General features: G+C 37.1%; 1 protein-coding gene across 1 annotated transcript; it reads left to right on the top strand.

Moving 5' to 3' along the window:
• The first annotated feature begins 3,042 nt into the window (after window positions 1-3,042).
• Window positions 3,043-12,023, top strand: Spink6 (serine peptidase inhibitor Kazal type 6). The gene is made up of 4 exons (XM_075971123.1): window positions 3,043-3,080; window positions 3,607-3,664; window positions 10,811-10,926; window positions 11,978-12,023. The coding sequence occupies exons 1-4, from the start codon at window positions 3,043-3,045 to the stop codon at window positions 12,021-12,023; spliced, it is 258 nt and encodes an 85-aa protein (XP_075827238.1).
• Window positions 12,024-19,675: the final 7,652 nt, after the last annotated feature.

The raw sequence follows: 19,675 nt of genomic DNA, 5'->3' as shown, positions 1-19,675 counted from the left end.
AATTCTCAATATAGTAACTTTTCAACGTTTTTAACAAAATGAAAGTAAGACATTGGCTTGATTTTAATTTAAAAATGGGAAATCACTGCCATTGGACTGCAGCAGTGACTTTTGAACCGACAAGCTTCTTCCTGCCCTAAAATGTTCATTCTGATGAAGCTCTGGTGACAATGAAGAATGCCTCTCTCCTTCAAGTACATCTTGAAGATGTGGAAAATCCAAGCTCCACCCAGAAATTCCATTCCCCTGTGGTTACTCATCTGGAGCACAGACATGTAGGACCTGTCTGAAAGAGGCATAAGGAGCAGTAGAACACCACCTGTGAGTCATCCTGTAATACAGTGGAGCCTTAGAGGGAACAAGTAGGGGGGATGTATTGGTTGCTAGGAAAATGTAGGTTACTGGAAGAAAGTAGCATCCTCCATTATACGATCTAAGGTGCGACTCACATAATTGTTTTCCTTCTTAAGATTGATGGGGCCCATGAGGCATTTCTTTAAGGTGGTGACGAGCATCATAAATGCCTAAGGTGGATAGGACTGCACATGGTTTTAGAAGGAGATTTTTATAAAGAAGGTGGAGATCCCAACTCCGTTCAAGCTGTCTCTCTCTATATATATAAGTCTGGGTGTTTATTCTAGGTTTGTTTGGAACTGTCTTGACAGAGAACCTAAGCTGAGCTGAGCAAAGCGGCTTTGATCTGAGTGAGTGAACTGGCATCATGAAAATAGCAGGTGTCTTTCTGCTCCTGTCTCTGACCCTTCTCTGCTTTTTCTCAGGTGAGTTGTTCCTTAAAATTAACATCCCCCTGTTACATAGAAGCAGAAAGGAGAAATGTAGATCTTCCTCGCATTTCCAAAGTCTCGTGACTTTTGTGTGAAAGAGCAGTTAAGAAAGACTATGCCAATGATGATGACAGTGGCAGCCATGGTGACAATGAGGCTGGGAAGATGGTAGGGAGTCTCATTCACAGAGCGCATGCTTTGCTCTAGCCTTGTACCAAGGCTGGGAAGATGGTAGGGAGTCTCATTCACAGAGCGCATGCTTTGCTCTAGCCTTGTACCAAGGCTGGGAAGATGGTAGGGAGTCTCATTCACAGAGCGCATGCTTTGCTCTAGCCTTGTACCAAGGGCGGCTAGAGCTCATCTCTGACTCTTGTAAGGAGTTCAGAACCCGTTCTTCATATAAGATGCTATGACACAGAAAGGGAAGTTATAACAAGTCCATAGAAACATAATTTTGATTGAGGTCTTAAGAACATCACAGTTGATGCTCATTTGTGAAGTACAAGTGTAGAAGATGAATAATTGGCCTTACAACTAATCTTGCCTTTGCAGAAAAACGTTCCTGTCCTTTTTTATTATTTCAAAGAGATGAAAGTAATTGAAATTAGCCCGGGGGTGGGGGGATGGGGTGGGGTAGAAACTCAGTGTGGAAAGCTTTGAAAAGAAAGTTATGGAGCTTTAGAAAGAAGAAGCATATGCAACATAAAGAGAAAACTAATTCTCAAGCAGGCAATATCTTGAACCACTTAAATGAACAATGGATATGCAATTTATCAACTGAGGGGGTTCAAAGTCGCACTGTAAAGTAACATTCATCTGGGGATGAGAAGACTACATTTCTGAGCCAAAAGAACCCCTTGATGAACATGTTTGTTAATGGACAGAGTGTCCACTGGGGTAAATTGGCCCATCGTTCCCACTGGTACCCTATGTATCCTCTTAGATAGTCTTTCCTATGTAAATGCTAAGAGATGAGACTAAGCTCGGTTGAAGGAAGAAGGTGGGTTTTCATGGATGATGTATCATTTTCTGGGATTGTAGGTGATAAACTGCATTGCCTTCAAGGTTTCAAGTTAAAGATTTTTTAATTTTCGATGAAATTAAGTTGGTAGAGAAAACCCACTCTAGCTAGTCATTTTTACAGAAACAAGTTCTTATAAAAAGATGTATTCAAAAATAGACGAAAAATTCCTGTGATATTGCTGAATAAGTTTTAAAACTAAACTACTCAAAACTATTTTGTGAGGTACCAGAAAGTTAGACCTATGCTGAAACTTAGCCCTTGCAGTCAGTTGTCATCCTTTGTAGAGATGAATTTACTCTATCAATATCTAGTTTACAAAAGTACTGAGTTCTCAGAGCATGGATGCTTTCTAGACACATCAAATGTCACTCTTGGGGATATCATGCTCAAAGAAAGCTAATGCTGAAACTGAGAAAGTTAATTTAAGTCCTAGCATTTCTTTTCCATCATCCAGTTCTAACATTTCTGATGTTAACCAAAAGCTACGGAGAAACCCTGTCTCGAAAAAAAATCCAAAAAAAACAAAAAAACAAAAACAAAAAAACATTTCTTACGGTTTTTTTTCTTCATGTATTAAATGAAAATGTAGAATAACTACTCCTATATAGGAAAATAAATGAGAAAACTAATATAAAGCGTTTGACATTATAGTTGGTACACAATAAGTGTTCAACAAATATCTTAAATTAATGCCATAATTAAAAAACAAAAGAGTAATTTTTCTTAAGCATGGTCAATATGAATCTATCTCCTGCCTTGCCATTTTCTAAATATGGAACAGTGGGCAAATCCTCCCTTTACCAGGTACAGGTTTTTCAAAATGAAACATTGAAAATGGCAATAATTAATTTTCGAAGACCATAAAAATCACTAACAGAATTTACAAAATACAGATTTCTGGGCACTATATGGGTTCACAACATAACTTTCCAATAGTGTAGCAGAAGGCTCTGTACTCATAATAATCATTCACTCTGCCAGTTATGAATCAGTGCTGCTGGTAAAGCTTCTGGAAGAGACGATGAGACCCTTATAAAGTCTAAATGCGGAGGACTTTCCTGCATCCATTAATGCATTGCATTTGGAAGTACCTCTGCATGTCATCCCTGAGTACTGGGTCATGATGGCAGCAGCATCTGTCTGTACTTCCTCACTGAAGAAGTCTTGGACTCACACAGACGGAAGGTGTTGGTACATTTGCAGTTGCACCAAATGCACCACACACTTAAAACCATGGATGTTAATATTAAAAAGGAAGAAGAGAGTGAGAAGTAAGGCTGCGCAGGAACCCACCTTCAGAAATTTAAAGAAATAGAGAAATAGAGGCATGGAAAGAGGAGGGATTGGTGTTTAACAATGCATATTTACAGAGCCATATCTTTAAAATTGAGTTTCAATAGAATAAACAGAAGGGTAATGCTGAGTTCAGTAAACAGCTAACATCACCACTGACCATGATACATGCTTTTGACAGTAAAGGCAAGGGCTTCACCTTGGAATTTGGGTTAGGGGACTCTTTCCAACTCCTCTTTTATGAAGAGGGACCAAAGATGATAAAGTCATTCCCGTTGTGAGCGAAAAGCAAGGTCAAAGCATTGACATTAATCTCTAGATTTTAAACCTTGAGCAGTCTCTTAATCCTAATCCCCAACAAATGTGTCTCTTCATGGTCTACTGATCCCCAAGAAGGGAACAGACACAAAACAAGACATTTTGAGGCTTCATGACTTGGCCAACAATCAGAAAGAGATGTGCATATTTCTGCTAAGTTTGTAGATCTTACTTTTACACATTCAGAAATTACAATGTTTGGAATTTATGCTGTTTTTCAGGTGCCTTTGGTCAAGGAGAAAAGGTGAGACCCCCATCTGTCTGTATTTTTCTGCCCTAGGTAGAGTGTGGCTCATATATCATAAAATATATGTGCTCAACTAAATGTTATGGTACAGTTTATGCTAAATATAGAAGCAATTCAGAAGGTCCAAAGACTCAGCCAATCTGTTTCATATTCCATTAGACTGTAAAATAAGATGAATAAAATAAATAGAAGCATTGCACATAAAACTAAAGGATTTGAAACTTAATTCCACTTTTCCCATTAACCGTCAGACACTTCCTTTCTTGGAATTTTCTTTTCTGAGAGTTTAATTGTACTTTATATTGTTCTATAATATCTCCCATTTATTTATCCTGTTCTTTTCCATTAGCCAACATCTTACAGTCTGCTTGCCTCAGGGCCCCCTAACGTGCTTTCTAAATACATGAATCCTCATGGAAGACCTTCAGTAACAGTTGAATGGTTCAGGGGTTTGAATCTGCATTCTAAACAACTGTATAGATGATACCTACACAGACTAATCTAACAATTAAAAAAAAGGAAAAGCAACCAAGATAGAGTGTGAAGTACTGGTTTGGAGTGAGATAAGGTGAATGACATCTGATTCACAGTTACTTGTCATGTTTTTTGGTTTATATCTTTCCCTTATCAATAGCTCCATTTTCAGCTTTGAAGATGAAGGTTGAGGTACACTGCTATCTAAAGCCTCTTGCTGAACTAAATATTTGAATCATTGTGAACCAAGCCTGCACTGCCAAGGCTGTCTGTCACCTTGGATCCATAAAATAAAAGGAAGATTCTGTCCTCCCAGACCACACCCAAGCGGCTTTACTCTTTCTTCTTCATGGCCAAGGGGAGAGTAGGGCCGAAGGAATTATTGACATTAGGAACATGCTGGCTCAAGTCAGACACAGCCAAGTCAAAAGGAAGGCAGGTTTCCTCCAGCACCCAAGCCATTCTTCCCAGGCCAGGAATTTTGTCCATGACACATCTTCTGGGAAATTATAGTGTACACTCCTAATTATAGGCTTTTATGAAATTCATGTTCTTTTCCAACCATTCTTCATGGTAACCGGGTGTGTTTTGTTATACCCATACATGATGGCCTCAGCTCTGGGAAGGCTGAGGCAGGAGAATCATGTAATTTTAAGACTAACTAGTTAATGTAATGAATGCCATACCAGACAAGCCTAGGCACCAGAGAGAATGAACGTTTTCTGATTTTCTATTATTTTCACTTTCCAGGCTCAAAGTTTGGATGTCTTAACCTTAAAGAGCCATTTAAATGTATGGCCCTAGCAACAGTTTCTGCTGTAGTGCTTTTAGGCACAACTAACTATTGTATTTTAAAAGACTGACTAGTTTTAGAATATTTGTAAAACAACATTCTACTACTGAGTTTGAGGTTCTTGAATCTTTCCAACTACCTAAGTTTTGCTTAAAATTAATGTTCTGGTAATATTTTTATTTCTTTTCTATTGATTTTATTGAGCTATACATTTTTTCTCTGCTCCCCTCCTTTCCTCTCCCCTCCCATTCAGTCTTCTCCCATGGTCCCCATGCTCCCAATTTACTCAGGTGATCTTGTCTTTTTCTACTTCCCATGTAGATTAGATTAAGGTATGTCTCTCATAGGGTTCTTTTTGTTGTCTAGGTTCTCTGGGATTGTGATTTGTAGGCTGCTTTTCTTTGCTTTATGTTTAAATACCACTTATGAGTGAGTACATATGATAATTGTCTTTCTGGGTCTGGGTTACCTCAGTCAATATGATGTTTTCTAGCTCCATCCATGTACTGGTAATATTTAAATGTAGTTTAAAGGGGTTGGAGAGTATCCACAATGTAACCACAGGTGGAACAAAACCTTGAAGCTTGGTGAAGAGAATGGGGGTTAAGTCTCAGGAGCAGGAAGTGGGTGGAGAAGACCCCAGACTGCTGAGTCTCTATTGACTTAGCTGTAATCAGCATCATAGATCCATGTATTCTCTGCCAAAGGCTTCAACCAAACGATTCTCTAGTAAAGCAGATGTGCTGATTATTGCCATCCTGTCTTATGCAAGGAATAGGATGAAAATCATAGTTTAAAATAACATTTCTTCAAATGCAGAAAGGATTGGATACCAGTAGGAAATTGCTTCTATAGAACTGAACTTACGGTATTGGTCAGACAAGAAATGCTAAGGACTTTTGCAGGTACTAAATGGAACTAGCATAGAAGGGAAGGAAAGAAAGAAAGAAAGAAAGAAAGAAAGAAAGAAAGAAAGAAAGAAAGAAAGAAAGGAGGGAAGGAGGGAGGGAGGGAGGGAGGGAGGGAGGGAGGGAGGGAAGAGTAAGAGTGAGAGAGAGAACATTTTAGAGGGAAAATGGCAACTTCAGTCAAAGAGCAGGCTGAGGAATTTGAAAAGAAGCACTGTCATCAAAATGGATCACTTAGAATAAAAGTCTAGTTGTCAGGGAAAAAAAGACATGCTTCGGAAATAAGTAATTCTTAACTATGAATTAAGCCAGTGGTTGCAAGTGTCTTAATCCTCTGACATATGAAAATTAGAGAGTGAATTATTAATGAAACTTCAAAAATGAAAACCTTGGCTCGATCAGTATTATTTGAGAAAATGTATATTCTTAAAGGAACTATTAAAGAGGAAAAAACAAAAAGGAATAGTTAAAGAACAAGGGAACTGACATATTTATAAATCTAGGAGTTGAAAAAGATTTGATGATCAAGAGTTCCGTTATCATAAGAAACCAGTGTAAAGTTCATTAGTAGCAAGTATTCTCATGAGCATCATTTGTGCAGATCACTTCTAAGAGAAGAGAGGCACATAAAAGGGGAAGGCTAATCTAGACCAGTGGTTCTCAGTCTTTCTGATGCTGCAACCCTTTAATACAATTCCTCTTGTTGTGGTGATCCCCAACCATAAAATTATTTTTGCTGTTACTTCATAACTGTAATTTTGCTGCTATTATGAATCATAATATAAATATGTGTGTTTTCCTATCATCTTAGGTGACCCCTGTAAAGGGGTCATGACCCACAGATTGAGAATCACTGGTCTAGATAGAAGTGGGTTAGGAAGACTGGAGTTGATGAAGGATGCAGTTGGATTGACTGGAAGTGATTTAAGAGGCATCCTTTTTCCTCCCTTAAGCCCTTGTGCTTGTGTGTGAGAACATACATTTTCATTGGCTTGATCTATAAACTTAAGATGATTAAAATAGTAACCATCTCGAGTCTTTAGTTGACTTGATGAGCATAGTTGCTCAAATTTCAACAAAAGTAAACAATTCTATTGTCTCGACAAATACTGCTAATCGGAGTACTGAAATGTCCTACCTTTCCAGAATTGTTTTTAGCAGATAACAGTTCTTTGAGGAACCACAAGGGGGCAGGCCGATACTCAGTTTGGTACCCAAGAAAGGACTATAAATTGTACATATATATTCTTCTCGCATATATTGCAACCCGACTGCAGTTTCCTCTCCCTCCTATTCTCTCAGTATCTCTCCCCCAACAGTCTCCAGAAAACCTACCACCTCCTCCTACCCTCAGAAAAGATCAAGCCTCCCAGGGAGATCTACCATACATGGCATAACAAGCTACAGTAAGACCAGGCACACACCATCATCTCAAAATTGGATAAGACAACCCAGTAGGAGGAAAATGATATCACAAGAAGGTAAAAGAGTAAGAGACAGCCCCTGCTCCCACTGTTAGGAAACCCCCGAAGAACACCAAGCTATACAACAATAACATATAAGCAGAGGATCTCGGTCAGACCCCCACCCCCACCCCCAGGGTCCTTGATCTATGCAAGTCCCCGTGAGTCCCTGTCCCTGAGATTCTGTGGACTGTTTTCTCATGGTGTCCCTATCCTCTCTGGTTCCTTCGCACCACCCCCGCAGGAGTCCCTGAGCTCTGGCTAATATTTGGCCTATGGGACTCTGCGACTGCTCCAGTCAGTTGTTGGATGAAGTCTCTCTGGTCTCTTTGATGATGGTTCTGCTAGGCTCCAGCCCCAGAACACTGCAGGCAGGATAAATTGTAGGTGGCAAGTCTTGAGGTTAGGCTGGCACCCTAATCCCTTTACTTGAGCCCTTGCCTGGTTACGGAAGTTGGCCGGTTCAGGATCCCATGTACTGCATTACCAGGAGTCTTGGATAGGGTTTCTCTTGTAGATACCATGGAGTTTCCATTGCACTCAGTTTCTACCTTGCCCCACATCCCCACCCCTCGATTTCCAGTCTTGGGAACAGGAGGGATCAGGTGACGGGGAGGGAGAAAATACTGGGATAAACGACTGATATAAGTCTTGAATATCAAAGAAAATCGAGTGGCATTTCTTGTTAAATATGAAGGCAATCCAAATATTAAAATAAATCACTTTAAAAATAGGGAAGCAACGACACCGAAATTCTGGAATATGATACAGTTTGGCAGGATATTGTTTATGATAATACTCTTCCACATAAAGCTTGATATTTTCAAAGTGTTTTTATAGGAGAAATTATTACATCAGTCCCACAAGATAGGTGTTACCAGCCTCTTGTATACATTAGACATTTAAACCTAATGTAAAGAAGCTGATAAGTATGAGAAGCAAAATTCAAGTCCAACTCAGTCTAATTCCATTTGGAGACCAACTGCCTCAGAGCACAACTCTTTGGATGCACTTTCAGTAGATCCAGAGGGCATCTCAGTTCTCCTAACACCCCTAATTCTCCACCAATGGAACCTAAGTGGAGAAAAGGTAGCTTTATCATCTCCCCCAGTTTAGATCTGCTTTAGCCTCCACTAAGAAGCACATCCTTTGAATGTCATTCAGGCACCTACAACCAAATTAAACATACGGAACTCAGGTAGATGAAAGGCATGGCAATAGGAAATCTTAATGTTTCTCCTTATGGGGTAGGAGCTATGGTCTCATTCTGTCCAGCACACTGCCGTAACATCTGGTGACTCTTCAATCTCCCGGTTCTTCTCCTGATGCCAACAATCTTGCTTAAATATTTCAGTGGTGCAGAGGCCTCCCTCAATACAGAAGAAGCATTGAGGCAAGAAGGATCACATTTCTCATCCAGCTGAAGAACTAAAGACAGGAAAAGCTTCATTTAAACCTCATTGAAAGAAGTCATAGCTATTCTGATACCATCTAAGCTAGAAAGGCCACAAGGGTATCAGCGATGGAAAATACCAGATTATATGACTGGAAACAACTCTTGTAGCTTCCTTAAGAAGAGGCCTCCAATAAAGAGATATCTTTCTGCAATCCAATCCAGGACCATTTTAAACATTCCACAATAATGATGCAAATCCCTATGCCATATTTGGTCTCTGAGATGGCCCTAAGAATCTGGGAACAAGGCATGGCTGATGTCTGAGGAATGCTTTCTTCATTCAAGTAATTAAAAACACAGGAGTTGTTTCACTTAGGATAACACAACCAACAATAAAGAAAGTTCTAGAACACACTTCTCAGCTCCCTGCAGATTCTTGAAGCACCCCACTAATTAATTATCAATGTTGAGCTATCTATCTGTCATGAGGCAGTTTGTTAACAGGCTGGCTGATCAGTATAATTTCTTTATTAAAACCCTTTGCTTGTCCTAATCTTTTTCCAAGCAGCAGGAGAAGGTAGTGGGTAAACTTGAGGAAAGCCAAGGGCATGAGAAATATTCAAAGCGAATGTTCTCCCCAATTGCCTGTCTTTGTAGCTGCTTTCCCAAAGAAAAAGAGGCTGGATTAATTGTGGTGCTCAATGAAGAATTTTCCATGCAAAAATTTGGCCAAATTTGGTTTGGACAAATTTATAATGGTGTATGCCATTGTAAACAAGGGATTACTCTTGCCAAGCCTCATTGGTTTTACTACTATCCTATTTCCAAAACAAGGTATACAACATGATGTTAAAGGGTAAAATAAATAAAGAAAATGATACTATGATAAAGGTACTATATCTATTACCACAAATAGTTAACCATTTTTTTGTGACAAAAACAGCTAAAATCTACTCAGTTAGCAGGAATTATAGTACAATACAATTTCAGTATCTATAACATTTATGTTGTTCAGTAAAACTGATAAACTCTATTAATGAAATCAGTGTGTCCTGATCATAACTGTGGTCACAAAGTAACACTGAGTCTAATTCTCTCAATAAGGATATTTTATTATTCAATTATTCAACCACAGTAGATTCTTGGAAATTCTGGACTCAAATGAGAAGGAATATGTTCAAGCATGGGTAAGGCCTTCAGTTCTAAATTACTCTAGTCTTTTATCTCTCAGTGGAATTTCAGATTTAAATGAAGTAATAACTTTGAAAATGATTAACTTGGAGGTACTGAAAAACATGAGGATATTATTTTAGTGGAGGGAGAACAAGATTAAAGCTTTGTTCCTATGTAAATTATTGCTCTGTTACTTCTGATATCTGTAGTTTTGTTCAATGGATTTCATGATGTCAATATCCTTGAAATAAAAATACACCAAGTATCAATTTATTGTTCTTGTATTGTCAAGCATTTTACTGCTACTAATTAAATAATTTTTGATTAGTGTAATGGATAGGATGTTAGTAACATAGATACTACCATACATTTCTGTGATCGCAGCTCTTAATTTGATGTTAACAAATGTGCTCAAAAGTCTGAATGAAACCTCTAGATCCTTCTAAACACACAAGTTTCGGGGACCATTAATAAATTACTATAGTAGTCAGCAAAGCTCATATTCTACAAACAGGTTCTTTGAGTTAGGGCAAAGGCATTAGAATTTTGTTTTCAGTATATAAAGGGGTATTCACAGGAAAAACTAAGAAGTTTCAAGTACTGTCTAGAAACTGCCCTGCAAGGATCATCCATGTTTTGATAGTATGCAAAAGTACTATTAGAAAACATTAACACAGTACTTGTTATTGAAGAGTTGACATATTTTACCCAAAACTACTCTCAACTACATCAATTTAAAGTTGGAATAAGAAGTCTTGTAGCATTTGGCCTTATTAATTTACTCAAGTATAATAATGTATTTCTTATATTCCTATTGCTTAATAAAATGTCTCAATGAAGCAAAATGTTCTACCTAAGTATTTCAGGATACATTATGTTAAGTTATGTTCCTAGTCTATTAGACATGCTATTATTGTTGCTGTTTTTCCATTGTAGATTAATTGTGGTGAGTTCCGTAACCCCAATATCTTCTGTACTCGGGAATCCGACCCACTCTGTGGCTCTGATGGTCTCACCTATGGAAATAAATGTGCCTTCTGCAAGGCATTGGCGTAAGTGTTGTTCTCACCACACCTGTCTTGTGAGCAGAAGCTTCCAAAGATAGATTAATATTTTTCAGCTATCCTAAAATGTTATATTCATATCTCCAATAGAGACTGAAAAGATATACCTCCAGAAAATGGATTGAAAAGAAATGTCTCAAAAGTGAATAAACCAATTATTTCAAAAACACTTTAACTACTTTGTACCTATCATAAAGCATTTGGGAATTTCTTTGTAATTACATTTTGCACGCAACAGTTTACCTTTAATAAGTCTTCTACTTTTCATCGTTTTATTTTATTTAAATATTTATTCATTTTTGTTTTATGTATGTAAGTGCTTTACTTGCACATATGTTTGTGCACCATGTACATGCCTGATGCCCAGGGAGGCCAGAGAGGGTATCAGACTCCCTGGAACAAGTGCTACAGTTGCTTGTAAGCTGTCATGTGGGTTCTAGGACTGAAACCCAGGTCTTCTGCAAGAGCAGCCAATGTTCTTGTAAACACCGAGCCATCATCTCAGGCCTGTTTTTTCTTATTTTTTTTAAATTAGTTTAAAATGTCAATACTGATATCAATATGTAATCAGCACATTAATGTGTAAAGTATCTACCCTATTCAAAGCAAATCTTCTCCACAGAAGTTTGAGGTATAGGATGAGATTTGCATGAACGGGAGGCCATACACCTGATAAAAACTTGCATGTGCAGTCTGCTATAAAATGCAAAAAGCTTCAAGGTTTGGCTCATTTACTCAAATACTCTGCCGAGACAGAACTATGACTTATGGCTTATTCGCGTGTTTCTCCACCCATCTCCATTTCACTCCTCAACAATAAGTAATGACTATTGATAGTTCAAGATTAAGAGTTGAGATTAATCTAAGATTCATTCTTTTCACACTTAGACGAGGGGATTCAATTCACTTCTGCTGAATAGCAGTTAGATACCAACAAAACCCAATAATCAGATTGGTGGTACCATTAAATTGCCCTGGGCATTGTGACAAACTCTGAAGATACTGCAGTAAGCATGTATTTGTCATTTGTTTTTCATAGGAAAAGTTCTGGGAAGATCAACCTAAAGCATCGTGGGAAATGCTGAACGTGAGCTGTGTTTTCTGCCAGCTTGCATATCCTCTCACCTTAATTTTTTTGATTTCTACTTTTACTTTTCTCTGGCAAATCCCATAAATTAAAAAAAATAAAACAACTTTTTCTCTGTGTGGGTCTTGTGTAGGTCAATATGTCTGTTTCCTTTAATTTGTCAATAAAGTAAATTCTGCAGAATTGATTACCTTTTGGTCTGGGATTAATAAAACAATTGTTACAACAGAGAATACTGAACTTGATTCAATAATTTGAATTAAAATTCTTCTTCTCTCATCAAAATACACTATCCATCACAATAGAGTCCTGTGAAAATATCTCTCCTCTACCACATTTGGAATTTTCATGGTAATAATGGAGCTAATATCAATGCTATTCCACAATATGCTATTTAAATATTAATCAGAAGATATTGATGCTCCTTAATACCAGTAAAGATATTTTACATAGAAGCAAAATATGTATCATCTATGGTGTTTGCTTTTAACTGTCTCTGAAATAATGTATTTAGACTGTGTAATATTGAAATCCAAAGTATTTGGCCTCCTGAAAACATCATGAGGCACTCTAAATGAGAAGTTTAAAAATGGTCAAGATGAACAGTGAATATTTAACAAATGTTGATTACTCAATAAAGAATATGTGAAAAATTTCTTAATGAAAAGTGAACTTCATTGTAAAATGGGGAAAATGTATAAATCATTAGAAATTCAAAGGCTTACAGAAATGTAGTTATTAACTGAAAGAAATCCGTTCCAATTAAAAGAAAACTAAAGATTACAAGAATCCTTTTGATAAGGCAGTCATATTCCACGTAGCTACTCCATTCTATGAAAACCTACAATCATAATGTACAAGTTCATCTCAATCTGAGAAATCAGCATGGAAGTCTTTGAAACCAGTCATTTGAATACTTTAACACATGAGAATGTGATATTTGTAAATAATGCCTTCCTAAGGAAAATTGCACTTAACCACATATCAAGATTCATTTCAAAGCAATAACTGTCACTCTGTTAAAAGCCTTTTCCTGGGTGCCCAATTTGGAGTAGATGCTGTTCTGAGTACTGATGAAAACACATTTAAATGGAAGTAGTAAGAACCAATAATTCTTCAATAACTTATTGAACTTGCATTTAATAATGAAAAATGAAGCAAAAATAGAAGCAATAAATATGATAAATAAAACATAGTGAGATGAGATGTATTATGTGCTACAGGAAAAATAGTAAGTAGCATCTGAAAATATCGGTAAAAAATTATTAGGGAGGAGTGGTAAACAATGGCAATATTATGTTTGGTGGTTAGAGACACTCTTCCTGGGAAGACCTGGAGGTGCTAGAATTGCCCAAGAAAATGTCCTGAAGGAAAGCAAAGGCAGAAGTAAGGCCACAGTCCTTGTGGCTGATACATACCTAGTTTGTTCCATTTGAGACAGTGGGGCTGAGGGAGATTTTGTTGAGTAGACAAACAACAGATGACCATGACAGAGAACAATGTGCCCAAAATGTGTGGCATGGTGGTTATTGCTTAGACTTTGGCTTTGACATTAATGAACAATATATGTTTTTAATTATGAATGTTAAGATCATATGTCTGACTTGTATCAGAAGATTTAGCTCAGTGGTAGAGCACTAGCTCAGAATGAACAAGGTCCTGTGTTTGTTCTCCAGCTCGATTAATAAGTGTAAAAGTGCAATTAAAAACTCAAATACATTTGAGACATGTAGATGTTACTTTTCATGAATATAATTAAATAAAAGCTAGCCAGACAAAAGTGTTATGAGTGACTAGATAAAGATCCAAGATATCATTTAGATTACGCAAGCAAAAGCATATGGGCATACATTTCAATATCTAGAGATCATCATCCTTTTACACAAAAATAACTATATATATTATAATTGGAATGCAGTGATGAGAGGGTGGGCCTTCTGCCAATGCAGCACAATGTGAATCTTGATTCCTTTTTATTTTTTTTATTGAGCTACACATTTTTCTCCAATACCTTCCCTTCCTCTCCTCTCCCCTTCTACACTGTCACGTGACTTACACACTTCCAATTTACTCAGAAGATTTTGTCTTTTTCACCTTCCTATGTAGATCCATATGTGTCTTTCTTAGGGTCCTCTTTGTTCTCTAATTTCTCTGGGTTTGTGGCCTGTAAGCTGATTTTTCTTTGCTCAGTAATATAATTGAGCTATATCTAACACATGAACACATTGTGACCTTTGCTAACACAATCATAGCGCTTCTATGGAACGCTATTTCTAAGGAACATCCACGTCTGTCTCTCACTGGGACCTTCCCCTCTAGCTGTTGCAGGTCCATCTCTATTATCCTCACACTGAAGATTCCTTTCATCCATGATCCTGTCCTTCCAGGAACCTTTCTCATATCATCTTCTGCTCTAGTTCTTCCCTCAAGCAAGTCTCTAACCTGTATCTTAGCTCTATCATGTATCCTATAGCTCATTTCATGTGCTGGATCTGAAATAAGGGAGAAAAAAACACTATCTGGTTCTAAACTATTTTTGAGAATGTAAAGAAAATGTATACGAACAAATAGCACAAGAAGTTATATTTCTTATAAAGAAAAGGTAGTCAAGTATTTGGAATCAAAATGCGGGATTATAGGGTTGTATACATTTGTCAATTTCATGGTTTTGATGTTAATAAGATAAACTCTTAACTGTCTTCACTATTGTTGTTCCTTCGCCGAACTACAGTTCCCAGCATTCTCCTGGATACGGACATTTCCCAGAAGCCTTTGCATTCCCCGTTAAAAGCGAAGGTCTTTACGAGTTCGCCCCTTTCCCTTCCCCCTTTTGCTCTCCTAGTGTATTACACACCTGTCCCTGCCTGTTGCCCCTCCCCCCATTAAAGTGCACCCACTTGGGACCGCCGCGTGTCTGTGTCTTTTCCTCGAGTAACAGCCTTCGCCTTTTACCTTTGCAGCCAGAATTAATTAACAACAATTAATTAACAACAACTATGACATACATAGGCACTGTTGTCTGCAATTTAATTTAAGCCACAGTTGAAAGGAAATATCCAAGTGGACTCTTAGGAAAAGTCAAGCAAATACAAACAATATAAAAGTCAAGCAAATATAAATACAAGGGTAGAAAGTTGCTTACTAAAGTCAAACAGGAGAAAAAACTGGAGGAAAGAAATCGAAGATTCAGATTTACTTATGGACAATGAGTTAAGTTCTAAGAATTTAATATTCACATAGGCTGCGGTGATAGCTTTGTATTGATACTGAATATTGGCTAAAAGATATATGCATTTGCACACATAGAGTGCCTCATGTGTAATCTTTCAATCTAGTTTTTATTTCTATGCATGTGCATATGAAAACTTGTCATATCTTAAACACATTTAAAATAATTACATAATGTCATAAGCCATATGTCTGGGTGTTCTCTATAAAATTGCTTCATGACTGAAAAATATCAAAACAATTTTAAAAATTACTTCATTATTAGTATATTTTTAAAAAAATTTTCAATGGAAAAATATTTAAATTGAAAATCGCATACTTTCATACACAAAGACAGATTCAGCTATTAAGATAAGATACATCAGTTAGTTTTGCTAAAAAAAAGTCTTCCATTGTGTGATGTTCAGGACAAAGTATACTCTTTCAAGTATGACTTGTGCTCTGTGTTCTAAAGAAAATAAATAATGAATTCATTTTATCTCAGTTCTCATGTCTACCATCATACCATTAGATCAGAAGGGGAACATTGCCAAGAACAGATTATGCCAAAGTTGAAATCATTAACTGCTTTTGGAAATTTTTACTGCTCGCTCTTATTGTTGCCAAGTTACATCTTTCTCAATAATCTGTTTTTTTCTAACATATCTGCATGAAAAAGCTGTTTGGTATATCAATGATTAAACTTTAATGAAGGAGTGTTGCAGAAAAAACAGTGGAAAGAATTCTTTGAGGGAAGTGTGCATGCAAGCATAAGAAAAAAGATGCAAAAATATAAAATAAAGTCCTAGGAAATAGTAATACAGAGATTGAAATAACACATTATTAATAGTGACAACTAACCAATTCTCTAAAAATAGCACATATATGAGTTTATCAATAGCACTATGCCTCTTGACTGTGAAGACAGTGTATCCAGCAACCCATCTTCCTCCTGCCATTTCTTCCCCACCATGATGGAGCGAGTCCTCTGAACACCATGTTTTCTCATTACTGAGTGGTATTGGGAATTTGAAGTTGAAGAGTAATCTGATCTATAAGAACAGAATTCTTCAAAATCCAGAAGAGGCATTCCAGTCAACAGATGTGCCTATAACCACTCAGGAATCAATAAAAGTGAAACTCAAAGCAAAAATGACTCCCCTTAAAAAAGAGCACAAAACTTTAGCTGATGAACTCAAACGTTCTACAATAGGTCAAATATGTCAGATGGAGATTTCAAACATTTTTCTGTTTAGAAACAATCAATGGTCTAAAAGAAAATACAAACATGAATTTAATCCAGGCCAAAGAGGGGAAGTTGAGAGCATAGGACCAAACTAGCCGCTCTGAATGTTGTTGACAGTTGCATGGTTGGGGCAGACTGGGGAACCACTGGCAATGACACCAGGATTTATCCCTACTGCATGTGCTGGCTTTTGGGGAACTTATTCTCTTTGGATAGAAGCCTTGCTCAGCCTATATATAGTAGGTAGGGCTTTGGACCTTCCACAAAGCAATGTGCCTTATTGTCTCTGAGAACTGGATGGAGGTGGGATGGGAGGATATGTAGAGAGAATGGGAGGAGGGGGGAGTGGGAACTTGAATTGATATGTGTAATGAAAAAGATAGCTTATTTGCTTTTTTTTTTGCGAAGAGCAAGGAGACAACCCCAAGAGAAATATTAAACACACTTGGCTAAACAAATTTTGGCAAATGTGTTATTAAATAATACAAGAAAATTGGAAATCATCTAAAGTCTTCAGAGAGAACAAGAGGTAAACATGAAACACATAGAAAATGGTGTGGTTCCCATTCACAGAGTGACAATACTACACAGCTATTTGAAAAAATCATTCAGCAGGAAGGGTCAGAAATCACACATGTTTCAAGCCAGAGTAGCAGCATATGGAAACATTGAGGGTTATTTAACTTTTCCTGTGAATAATTTGACTTAAACCTAGCTCTCTTAAATTATCATTATGAAAAAAAATTAAACCCTGTTAATCCAATAAAAGCCACTTTATTTTTCTGCAATAAATATTTTGGATGTGCAATGCTTTGAAATTTAATAGACTTAGGCAGACACCATTAAACACCCTCTTACTGACTATAAAGAAGCATTAAGCCCCTCCTTTAAGCGTCATAATTAATTATAGGTTAATTTCTGGAAGTTGCTGCAAACCTCTACTCTTTCATATGAATGAGAGTGTAGAGTCTCTCACCACTTCAAGTATGAGTCAATCCCCACTCCTCTAAGAACATTAGTCTTTGTTCTTAAAATCCTACAATGGGAAAAAGAGAACGTGGCCTCTACTTAGTAATAAGCAGTACCTCCCTGCTCTGCGGAAGCTATTGCACTGTGCTCCTTATGAGAAATAACACATTGTAAAACACAAAGAGGGATAGCAACGTGTAGTCTAGATGATCAAGAATAACAAAACGTATCTCTATGCAACAACAGTGAATGAAAGAAAAGAGCTTGAAGAGCGGGAGGGGGTATATAGGTTGGAAGAAGAGAAGGGAAGGGGTAAATTATGTAATTATGTTAATCTTATAGAAGAAATAATTTTTAAAACTTATAGAAGAGAGTATTTACTTGAATTCTCATGAAAATCCTAATTTCCTTCTCTGGCATAAATTAATGATCTCTAGAGGGAATGCGGTTGTAAAGCCGTTGTCCTCTCCATAAATGCAGTATGCAAATCTGTACTATAGAGAGTCTGTCAATATACTCTCTCCAGAGTCCCTGGAAGAAATTGTGTTTGGAGCTAAGAGATGTTTTTATTTAGATTCTAACAGGAATGATGAGCTGAGTCAGAATTTAGTAATGTTCAATATACTATACTGCTCAATATCATAATAATTAGAGACCATTAATTTAGTTTCAAGGGAAAGTGAATAAATATAAACCATATGAAGTGTCTACACACACTGTAAAATACAATCTGTGTGACTATATGAAGACGGTCTTCTAATGATTGGTATGAAGGAGATAACTTCCAGTTTGAGAGGGAATCCTGATGTGTAGTCAATTGAGAGATGATCGTGATATGTACTCAATTGGGAGACGATCCTGGTATGTACTCAATTGAGAGACGATTTTGCTATGTACTCACCTGCTGCACAAAACTTGTATTTAAATGTCATGTTTGTTTTTAAGTTTATTTTATTTAAAATTTTTAGTTTAACTTTTCACAAGTGTGTATCAATTTTACTTTTAGCTTTGAGGTTTTAATTCATGCAGTGTACATTGATCAAATTAACAATCAGCATTTTATTTTTCTCTTATTTTCCTACATTTATGCTCTTCTTCATCCAAATATTAGTAAAATAGTTTAAAGAATTCTAGGGATAATACAGAATTAAATAGGAATGCCAGAATTCTCACATTTGACCTTTTGCAAATTTTGCTCTACCTCCTCCCTCACGTGTCCATTCGTCACAACAGATGACAAAATTGGCATACTATTGATCTAATACAATGGTGTACATCATGTATATCTCTTTGCTATTTCCTCTGGAAGTTGACAAATGTTTAAGCACGCATCTTAAAATTCCATGCAAAATGGTTCCATTGCCCTTCTTCTGTGTCTCTTCCTCACTCTCCTTCCCTTTCTGAACTTCTGGGAACCACTAGTTTCATCTATTATCTCTATTACGATGTCTTTCCCAGAAGTCACGTAGCTAGAACCATAGAGAATGCCATCCCAAAACTTTTGGGTGAATTTCCTCATTGGCAGCATTCATTCATGTGAATTTGGAATCACAAGTGATTTGTGACTCACGGATTTGTTACATTTGTTTTTGTCAGTGTACCTCAGCGTTGGTTTTCAAGTTATTTCTTTTATTGTTTGAGATTTCTCCCTTCCCTTTTCTCCTTCCAAGTCCTCCAATATACCCTTTTGCTCTTTCAAATTCATGGGTTCTTTCATCATTCATTGTTGTTACATACATATGTGTAGACGTATATACACATGTATTTCTAAAATACAACCAGATCATTCTCTTTAACATTACGTGTGTGTGTGTGTGTTTCAGAGCCGACAATTTTGAATCTACAATTTCCATGTGGGAAGATGATTCATCATGCAATGATACTCAATACTCGCTACCACCCCTGATGACCTGAGTTCAGTCCCAGAAACCCACAGGCTGAAGGAGGGAAACACTGAATCCATAAACTGTCCTCTGACCTCCACATGAGAGCTTTGGCCCTTTATTAGCTTCTCCACATTTTAATTTGCCATATTTTTTTAGAATTTTAAATAAATAGTCCTTTTGAAAATGGCAACAACTCCTAGTAAATGAGGGAAGTAGACACATGTGTTTGTTCGCAGCTTTCTGTATTTTGCTAAGTCATTGCTATACTTCACTATAAAAACTGTTAGGACCCAACGTACCAGAATGGCAGCTATACTCTTTCTGTCAATCTAAGCTTACTGA

The sequence above is a fragment of the Microtus pennsylvanicus genome, chromosome 4 (genome assembly GCF_037038515.1).
Source record: "Microtus pennsylvanicus isolate mMicPen1 chromosome 4, mMicPen1.hap1, whole genome shotgun sequence".
Lineage (NCBI taxonomy): Eukaryota > Metazoa > Chordata > Mammalia > Rodentia > Cricetidae > Microtus > Microtus pennsylvanicus.
The sequence above is the reverse complement of the archived record's forward strand: the minus strand, read 5'-3'. Positions and strand labels throughout refer to the sequence as shown.